At 36.2% G+C, this 11,153-nt stretch overlaps 1 protein-coding gene across 1 annotated transcript in view; it reads right to left on the reverse strand.

The window, feature by feature from the left end:
* MALRD1 (MAM and LDL receptor class A domain containing 1) overlaps window positions 1-11,153 on the reverse strand; it is a 964,362-nt gene that overhangs the window by 763,963 nt on the left and 189,246 nt on the right. Inside the window, 4 exon segments of the mRNA XM_012556720.1 lie at window positions 4,088-4,500; window positions 8,394-8,761; window positions 9,799-9,904; window positions 10,345-10,497. Of these exon segments, the coding sequence (XP_012412174.1) occupies window positions 4,088-4,500; window positions 8,394-8,761; window positions 9,799-9,904; window positions 10,345-10,497 (1,040 nt within the window).

The raw sequence follows: 11,153 nt of genomic DNA on the forward strand, positions 1-11,153 counted from the left end.
ATGGAATATTATTCAGCCATAAAAAGAAATGAAGTTCTGCTACATGCTACAGCATGAGTGAACTTTGAAAACATTATGATGCATGAAGTCAGATGTCAAAGAGTAAATACTGTATGATCCCAACTTATACAAAAGATCTAGAATAAGCAAATGCGTAGAAACAAAAGTTTATTAGTGGTTACCAGGGGTTGAGGTGGAGGGGAAAATGGAGTTCTTTCTTATAGGATACTGTGTTTCTGTTTAGGGTGATGAAAAACATTTGGAAATGTATAGAGATTATGGTCACACAACATGGTGAACATACTTAATGTTACTGAATTATACATGTAAAAATGGTTGAAATGGCAAATGTTTAGTTATATATATTTTATCATTATAAATTTTTTAAAAATTTTATTCCATATGTTCTAAAATAAAGACATCTAAGATATAAAAAAGGCCCAAATTGAACTTTATAAATATAATTTACAATGTGTCAGATGAAAAAATACACTGGAGGGGATTAATACAAGATTAGATATTAAAGAAAACATTCAAAATAAAACACAGAAAGAAAAGAGAATTAAAAGCAAACAAACAAAAACAAAACAATAACCGAACAGAGCATCAGAAAACCATCAAGAAGCCTAATTTACATGTAACTGAAGTTCCAAAAGAAGAGGGGAGAGAGAGAAAGGGAAAGCTTTTGGTACATTGTTAGACAAAGCTTTCTTAGATATGATATCAAAAGCATGATCCATAAAAATACAAACTGATAAATTGGACCTCATCAAAATGTTTTTAAAATCTGTTCTTCAAAAGATACTATTAAGAGAATTAAAATACAAGTTTCAGACTGTGAGAAAATATTTGCAAAGCATGTATCGGATAAAAAAACTTGTATTTAGAGTACACAAAGAATACTTGAAAATCAAAAATAAACAAACAACACACTTTAAAAATTGGGCAAAAGATTTGAACACACTTCAAAGAAGATATTCAACTGACAACTACACATGAAAACAGGTTCAACATAATTAGTGCTTACCCTCTCCCCATTGCCTTCAAGTCGATTACGACTCACAGCGACTCTACAGGGCAGAGTAGAACTGCCCCATAGGGTTTCCAAGGAGCAGCTGGTGGATTCAAACTGCCAGCCTTCTGGTTAGTAGCCAAGCTCTTAACAACTGTGCCACCAGGGCTCCTAATTAGTGCTTAGGTCAATGCAAACTGAACCCAAAATGACATACCAGTACAAACCCATTAGAATGGCTAAAATTTAAAAGTTTGACAATAACAAGTGCTGACTAAAATGTGGAGGAACTGGAACCCTCATACACTGCTTGAGGGGATGAAAAATGGTACAACACTTTGAAAAACAGTTTAGTAGACTCTTAAAAAGTTACACATACACCTACCTATGATCCAGCCACTCCACTTATGTACTTACCAAAGTGAAATGAAAGCATATGTCTACACAAAGACTTATACACAAATGTATACAATGGGTTTGTTTATAATAATCCAAACTAGAAACAACCCAATATCCATCGACAAGTGAATGGTTAACCGCTAAACCCAAACCCACTGCCACTGAGTCGATTCTGACTCATAGCGGGCCTATAGGACAGAGTATAACTGCCCCAGTGGGTTTCAAAGGCTACAAATCTTTATGGAAGCAGACTGTCCCATCTATCACCCGTGGAGCGGCTGGTGAGTTCCAACCACTGACCTTTCAGTTGGTAGCTGAGTGCTTAACCACTGCACCATTAGAATTCCTTTAATGAATGGTTAAACTGTACTTAATCCGTATAACAGAATGAAAAAATGAATTATTGATACATAGTATGACATTAACGATTTTCAAAATACTTACGCTGAATAAAGTAATCCAGATTTTTTAAAGAGTGCATTCTAAACAATTTCATTTATATAAAATGCTAAGAAATGGAAATTAATGCATAATGACAGAAAGCAGTTCAGTTGTTGTCAGGAGGTGGAGATCGGGGGCCTGAGGGAGGCATCTCAACGGGGCACAAGGAAACTTTTGGGGATGAAGCATATGTTCATTATCTTGATTGTGGCAGTGGTTTCAAAACTTTAAATATGTGGAGTTCATTGTGTGTCATTATACTCCAACAAAGCTCTTAATAAAAACCGGTAAAAGGTTGAACTAAAGTTTTATCTGTGATGATTTGCTGAACCTTCAAACACCATGCCACTCTTAAGATCTTTGGCTGATTTTTTCAACTAACATGCACAAGCAAACAGTTCTTATACATCCTATATAGTCATATCCTATTTGTTTCAACTTAAATGAATAATCCTGAAAAAGGTTTGAAGTTTTCTTATAAACAAACATTTAATGAGTACCTATTATACGCTGGGCATGATGCTAGGTAATTTTGCTTACGATATCATAGTTAATTAAAATGTGGTTTGTTACTGCTGCTCTTGCTTAGTAGAACAGAAAATATGTCTACTCATTATTCATGAAGAAAAATATCCTGCTGCTCAAATTGGACCTCATTTTCACTATCTTGAGTGATTAATCCATGCAACATGCAGAATCTCTGATTAAGGAAAAAAAATATAAAAGAACCCTAGGATAATATCAAATAAAGAATGCCATTTATAGCCTACGGTGGGTTTCAAATCTCAATTTTTCAAATGTTTTTGATTCATGACCAAAGGGATCCTTGGTTAGTCCCATGCTTACCTGCCTGTGAAGCTGCTTCACTTCCGAGGCGATTTTCTCCTGGCAACCAATCTTTGAGTAAATATCACAAGGAGTGTTGATCCACTAAATACTAGTTTGCCCCAAATTGCAATTGACATGATTGTACATTAAGAATTAATTTGAAGTAGATGAGCCATTGTTAAATAAAAGTTAAAAAAAAAACCTCTCTTCAATTTCTTTTCACACCAGTACATGCATCTTACCATTGTGGCTGAACAGCAAGGTATCACATTACATATGGTGAATTAGTTCTCATGCTTTCAGCTCATGTCCATCTGGACAAAGCACCAATTCCAATGTGTTCTCTACTGAGCCATGTACAATATACATCTATGATTGTAACAAACTTTCAGCAGGTGGCTTGGAACTAAGTTATACGTTAAGAAACTGTAACCGAAGGCATTTAGATAGGGACAATGCTTTAAATTTGTATAACTGAAAGAAATTTAGTACATGCAAAACAGAAAAAAAAAGAGAGAGAATCCAGGAGAGTTAAGAAGTTCCCTCCAGTATAAGTAAATCTATTTGATCAATGGGAGAAAGGACAAATATTCAACCCTCCTACATATTACAGGCTGCATGATGTATTGGAAAGTGAACAAATGTGAATGAATTAAAAACTGCAGGTTCCAGACCAAGTCCTAGTTTTGCTTCTCACCAGTTATTTGGCCAGAGATAAACAACCCCTCCGCACTTTTTTCTTCTTATCTACGAATTGGCACAAAAGATCTCTGACTTACCCACTTCAGGGAATTGCTAGGAGAATCAAATAGATAATATATGAAAAAGTGTTTTACAAAAATGTAAAAGCCACACATGCACTTGAACTTGCTATACCAAGTTTGACTTTCAGGAGAAATACAGGTGAGATTTATAGAGAATATTCCATCAGGAGTCAGGAGACCTGGGCTCAAACTCCAGCTCTGCCCCAGAGCATCTGTGTGATTCTCAGACAAAGCAAGCACTCTGCCTGATTTCAACTGCTTACCTAGAATGTGAAAAAGTCAAATGAAATTTTCAAAGTCAGTTACAGTTTTAAGAGTCTGAGCTTCTTCGAAAATACCAGAGATTGTGCCAAACCGTTTTTTTTTTTCATATTTTTAAGTTCAGTGCAATGAATGCTCAAAATCAGAGGGCCCTGCAGCTGTTCCCAATGCTATGTGTTCATCTTTAGAGACTTTTAATCATACATTATTGGGGGCAACCAAGGAAGAAAGCAACTGAAAGAGCTTTGGTGTGCCCTTAATTAAATAATAAATGTGTGTCAAAGTAACTTTGATCAAATTTCATTTGCTTTTAATTCAAGAATAAAGTGATTTTTCATGTTCTGTAGACATTCTGAAGCATTTAGAATACAGATTATGATACCTGAAAAGGCTGCACGCTGGAAACATTGAGGCATTTCCTTATCCATCTGTTGCCTTGATTCCCAAATATCTGCCACAGCAGCTGTCCCCTTGTGTTCCTCCAGATTCGCTGGTAGATGGCCAGCCTATAAATGTGCTTTCCGAACATGTGGTAATATAAGCGGAAGGTGCAGCCCATTGTATCAGTGGCATTAAGGATTGGGCTGAGTAAAGCAGCTCTGTTTTGGAACACCTGTGGCTCTGAAGATTCTATGTAGAGATAGTGTCCTTTAGCTGTGCCCATAGTATTATCCTTCATTGGCCCTGTATTAAGTGTTGAAGTGGGACCCTGGTTCCTCGTCCAATCAAAGTCATCTTCTGTATCTTGTTCCCAGTTACAAATTCCATTTTCAAAGTTACATTGTAGTTCAGGTGCTGAAAATTGGCATTGAATAATAGCAAATAACTGGCATTAATAATTAAAATAAATATAATTAAGTAAACTGATACTTTTCCTCATGCTAAAGCATGCTATTTCAATTTTAAAAATACGGCATTAAAGATTTTTAAAAAGAGTGAATAAATCTTAGATAATGTATTAAGTACCAGTCTTTTATGGAATGAAGATGAAATTGCTTTGGCCATTATTTTCCAAATGCCTTTATGCCCAGCCCTTTTACATTTCTATTACCATAACTCTAGGCCAATAATCATGACCCCACAGCTGCCTCATTGCATCAACTTACTGGCTCAGTGGATTTTGACCATAGCTGAATGTTACAATCACCAGACAATATTTCAAAATGCTTCACAAAAGCCGAGAATTCACCTCCAGAGATGTTGATTTAATTGGTATGAGAGGTGAGGCCATGCATCAGGATTTTAGATAAGCTCCCTAGGTAACTCTAATATGCACAGCTGAGAACATTCATAACTTTTAAGGTCTCAATCTTTCAGAATCACCTAGGATGCATGGTAAAGTTGCTTATTCCACTGTAAATCCCCAAATACTAATTTTTTAAGATCTGTGGTGAAGTCCAGGAATCCACATTTTTAACAAGCACCCAAGATGATTCTGATGCAGGTGTTTTCCAGGTCTCATTCTGAAAAATTCTTCTCTTTGCTTCCATCCTGCCCTCAGCTCCAAGTTTTTCTACACACTAGTGCCAGATGATGATTCTTCAATTGCTGTATTATTTTCCTTCTCTATTCAGAATTCTTTAATATTTCCTGGTTTAATATAAACTTAAACATAAACTCCTCTATCTTTAAAGCACCACCTTCCTCAAATTAAAATGACTTTCTGTTTGTCCCTAACTATCCTTCCCCATGGAGCCCTGGTGGTACAATGGTTAAGCACATGGCTGCTAACCAAAAGGTTGACCATTCAAACCCACACATCAGCTCAAAGGGAGAAAGACCTGGCTTCTGTAAAGATTACAGCCAGGAAATGCCTTTTGGGAAGTTCTATTCTGTCACATGTGGTAACCATGAGTCAGAATTGACTAGACGGCATCTAACATCAACAACAACAATCCTTCCTCATAGCAGGTATCATCTTCCCTGTGTGCCCCAAACATCTCACCACCTTTTCCTATCTCTATTTATACCTAAGGTAATGTCCCCTTGCCTGTTCTTAACTGTGTCTCATCAGTGGTGGTCTTTTCCTGTCATGGGATTATAGCTCCTTTGAGTTGGAGCTTTTATAGTTCTAATTCCCTTTAGTCATTAGAACAATTCAGAGTTGACTAGCCCCTTGTTAATTGAATATTCCACCTAAATTTCTAGATTAACATAGGAGCTATTCATTTTTCAAGATTGAGGATTCTGTTGACACCAAGTATTTGTTTTAGAATAAAAAATAGAATATATATTTGGCATTATTTGAGGCAGAGCCCACAAGATTTAGCGTTAACTGGTAGTTCCACATTTTAGCTTCATTTACCTAAGTTAGTATTTTTTAAAAATAAATGTCAGCTGTCCTTTAATTATTAATCTTAGTACCTGCACTTGGAACCAAAGGTGAACAAACACTCTGAAACGAAAAATAAAATCTATGTGCATAAATGCAGTCAGGCAAGGACAAATCATCTGTCTCCGAAACTACAGAACAGGAGCTTAGACCTAATGAAGGGAACGAAGTGAGTAAATGTCAAAAAGGGCATGAGCACTCATTTGATATTTCCTCACTTGTGACTAATCAAACCCAGATGTGACATGAGCTGGGGACCCTACTATCCAGGTGTCAGTCTTGCTGTGGAGTAGAAGGAGAATGTCAAGTTACTGGGTTTTTGATATAGAATGGGCACTAAAGCCAACAGATTTTTATATTGTCTGTCTTCATACTGACTGCACACTCAATCTTCATTTTCAACAGGAATACGTATAGCCTCACCCTTAAAAAAAGATCATGTCCCTATACATGTTAAAAAAAATACAGCACGGATTTCAGGATGTCGAATGCATTCCGTGCAATAAGTAATATAGCTAGATGGAAAACTGAGAGAAAAACCTATGGTCTGATGCCACTACTATTTTCTTAAAATAATATATAGTCACACGAAGTATTTTGATATTATCATTGTACTCCCATAATCCCATTCTACTAAATTAACATTGAGAATTTCAAAGGATAATTTGCTTATTTTTAGCAACAGGTTGACATTTTTTAAGGAGTGGAATTTTAGGATCTTGAAGAAGATGAAAAGGCTTTTTAAACTTGCAAAAATAAATTATCTTAAGATAAGTAACACTTCTTTTAACCGTCATTGTCAAAATCATCAATTTTGTTTATATTCACTCAAATATTAGCTGTATAAATTTGGTGAGAAGCATGGTAATTCTGACTTTAAAATGCCTGATGACATCAAAGATAGACAATCATATATATGTAAAACTCTACAGTGATTTATATGGAAATTTCTTAATATAACATTTCCTACAACTTATCAAACATTTTATGGTCCCAATTTAATAGACACATAGCTTAAAATTTAATAATTATTGATTATTTCTGGACAAGGAATCTAAGTCTTCTGAGTTATGCAAACTTTTTTTTCTCCTGATAGATTTTTGGAATTTAAAAAAAATAAATTAGCTTCTGATTCATTTTCAGTAAACCCTATGGGGCAGTTCTACTCTGTCCTATAGGGTCACTATGAGTCGGAATCAACTTGATGGGCATGGTTTTAGTTTGGGTTGGATACAATCACTGAAAGTTCAAACATTGGAACTACACATTCAAACTATTGGATAATTTAAGCCATAAATGTAGGACTTATCTTTGATAGAAACCTAGGACTTATCTTTCATTCTCTGTTCCCTATAGCCAAAAATACCACCATAATTCCCCTCCTAAATATTTTCCCAAAGTTTACTCCCTCCATCTCCATTCCATCACTGTGATTCAAGCTGTCAACCACTCTCTCATAAACTACTGCAATATCTTACAAAGAGATCTCCTGAATCTACTCTCCTCTAATCCATTCATTATACTGTATCCACAGTGACATTAAGTATGCCTATTTTATCATATTAGCCTCCTTAAAAACTATCAAATAAATAAAAACGTCCTTAATATGTACTACAAAGATCTGCAAATCTGGCCCCCCACTACTTCTCCATCCTTGCCTTGTATCCTATTTCCACTCCTTACCCTTGCTCTAACCACACTATCTTCCGTCTGCCACATAGTCACGTATGAAGGCTTTTGCATATATGCTCTTGCTTATAATTTTTCAGACCTTTGCCAAGTAATCATTTCTAAAAAGTCCATTGTCCTTATTATATGAACTCATGGCACCCCTCTGTGTAGCGCCTATCACAGCTGCAATTATATATTTATTTATTAATCATTTGAATAATACCTTTCTCCTCTATTAGACTCCAGGCTACAAGAGGGCAGGGGTCTGTGTATTTGTGTTCATCACTGTATCCCTAGTAGGTACCATATATTAAAACCAGTTGCCTTCCAGTCAATTCCAACTCATGGAGACCCATGTATGTCAGAATAGAACTGTACCGCACAGGGTTTTCAATAGTTCATTTTTGGAAATAGATTGCCAGGCCTTTCTTCCAAGGTGCCTCTGGGTGGACCTGAACCTCCAACCTTTGGTTAGCAGCCAAGCTCATTAACCATTTTCACCACCCAAGGAATCTTAGCATATACTACATATTAATAAATACTAACGACCTCTTCAATTAATCACACATGATATTCATCAGCTTTGGAGCTATGCTTTACATCAAATGGCTTCATTAACTAGAAAACAGCAAATTAATCAAGGTTACCACTATCAAAATGAGTTAGAGAGGACAAAAATCCTTACCACAGTCGGCCTCATCAGAATTGTCACCACAATCATCCACCAGATCACATAATCGAAGCTTTTCTACACAAGCCTTAGTGTATCTACACCAGAAATGATCAGGCCCTTCACAGCTCTCAGCAGGCGGGGGAAGTGAACAATTTTCAAATCTGATGTCATCAATAGCTGAGATCCCATCATAAAAGCCAAAACTGACTTTATCTAGTGACAAATGGAAGGGTTGAGTCAGGCGCCCAAGCTGAATAGTGGCCTCTGACCATTGGTTGCCCTGGTTATATAAAACTCTCCAAAGTACTGTGGAGTCATTGGATCTTCCCACATGTAGCTGCAGTTCAGCTGCTCCCACCAACAGGCCATAGTTATAAAACCTGGAAAAGAGCACCCACAAGAAATGGCAGTGACTTATGGGCTGTACTAAATATTTAACTTTTAGACTCCTGCTCAGTCAACAATTAATAATTAGTTATCATGAGTGACACCTTTATTTCCTACAGTAATTATGGCTGCCCGTTTGCAAGAGCTTATCTGCAGAGGTGCACACTCTGGTTCTCAGGGCCCTGGGAGCCTTTCTCAAGGAGTTCAGTACAGAACAGAGGAAGCAGTCTTAATTAAATTATAATCCACTGTCGGAGGGAAAGAGTCCCTTTCATCTTAAGAAATGAACATAAATGCTAATAAAATGCTCCAAAGCAAAATGCTAATTGTGTGAGTGTAACGTGATCCTTATTTTTAAAGAAAAAGCAGGGGCAAACTACAGCTGCTAATAAGGCTAAAGGATACCTGCAACCACCAGACTGAAGTTTCATGTTCAAATTGTGTGTGTGGCAAAAAGGAGATGTTTTATGTTCTATACATTTTCTCTAGGAAAAACGAGAATTTGTACACCAACTGCCACTGTCAGCCTTAGGGAAAACATATCCAGTTAAATTGAACACATTTACCCTAAATGTAAACACAAAAAGTAAAGGTCTGCTTAATCAGCAGTTCTGTGTTTTGTCAAGACATAGAGCAGGACATCTAAAAAGGAAATCCATTCTTAAGAAGATAGTTCTAATCCTTTCTAGAGACTCTAAGTACCCTGGCAGGTTTTAAAAGAAATATTTTCCTAGCATAGCTCCATCTCCCCGTACATTACTTCCAAATTTTCCACACCTGGGCTTTTAACATTTGTTAATATGTTTATGTACAAAACATCAAGTGAAGGAAAGAGTATATATAGGAATACCATCATCATTATTGTTATATCATTATTAAAATGTTCATAAGTAACAGCTAGATTATAAATGCAATACTGAAAAAGCAGTGAGCCCTTACTCAGTCCCTAAGCGATATATGATCTCTATTATGAAATCTCAACTCCTTTTCTGATCCACTAGGGTAATTGGCCATCATTTATAATATTTACCAGAAAGAAAGTGTACATTCAGGTCCTGTCTGGCCGAAAGTTGGGCTCTGAAGTTTAGCAACTTGTGAGAAGCTGCTGTTTTTCTTCAGAATGAACATAAAGTGCCCTATTAGGACATAAAAATAAATCATTAGTTAATCTACTGGACCCTAAAAAGAGACAAGTTTCTTTTAACCCTGCACTGAATAAGTTCCACGCCCAACTTAAGTCAAAAATTAAGACCACACAACAGTAAAAAGAAGAAATCAATAGAAATGAATGCTACTCAAATTTACTCTTATAAATACAACAATACCATCTATATCTAGGCCTAAACGATGCTAAAAATAATTGATAAATTCGGTCAATTCAATAAAAAAAATCTATACTCTTTCCTCACCACTCATAAAGAAATCATTTCCATGCAGACAACATAACTATAATTAATAATATTCACTTGTCCTACTATTACAGTAACACAGAACCTTCATTGCTCCTCTTTCTCTTCCCAGGCCTGGCTGAACAGTAAACAGAAGCAGTTAGAGATCAGCTCTGCTTACTTCTTACCTTGAACTGTGTTGTGAGTGTGATCTTCAGATGGGGCTTGTTGCTCAAAATCAGCAGAAAGGTTACTTCTGGAGCTCCATATCCAGTCAAAATGGTCCCCACTAATGGCTTCAAACCAACCACAGCTGTTTTCCTCAAAATCACACTTGGAAGCTGAAGAACAAACATGTGGTTCTTACCTTGGCTTTCCAAAATGTTCACACATTTTATAAAAAGGGAACGAGCTCAAGTGGAAATCACCTTATTTTGTTTGTCCAAGTACATCAAGGGACACATTTAAGAAAAAAAGATAGTGTCTGATCTGAAAAACATAGCTGTGCTTTTCATACCGATAATTGATAAGGCTGAATTCTCAACTTAAGAAATTCAAAATTTTTCCACATATTCGAAGAAACAGCATCATTCAGTCACATTGCTTACAGAATTGCCAAGGTTTGCCTAATTCATTTGATACTCATGTTTGTTTCCTTGATGCAACTGCATCAGCTAGAAGGTTTAACTGTTCCTAGAGAGTATTTTACACTAAACCATGAAAAGTAGTTTCTTGTTATGGATTGAATTGTGTCCCTCAGAAAGATTTGTGGAAGTGCTAACCACGTATTGGTGAATGGTGAATGACTTTGTTTGGAGAAATAGGGTTTTTCTTTACAGATATTATCAGTTAACAAAGTCATAAAGAAGTAGGTTGCATCCTAATCCTAATCCCTTCTGAGTGACATTTTATAAAAAAGAAAGACACAGAAAGAGAGTCACACGTAAGGATATTTTAATCTAATGAAAAATCATTTTCACTTTTGGAAATGCTACTT

Source organism: Trichechus manatus, unplaced genomic scaffold (assembly GCF_000243295.1).
Source record: "Trichechus manatus latirostris isolate Lorelei unplaced genomic scaffold, TriManLat1.0 scaffold00075, whole genome shotgun sequence".
Taxonomy (NCBI): domain Eukaryota; kingdom Metazoa; phylum Chordata; class Mammalia; order Sirenia; family Trichechidae; genus Trichechus; species Trichechus manatus.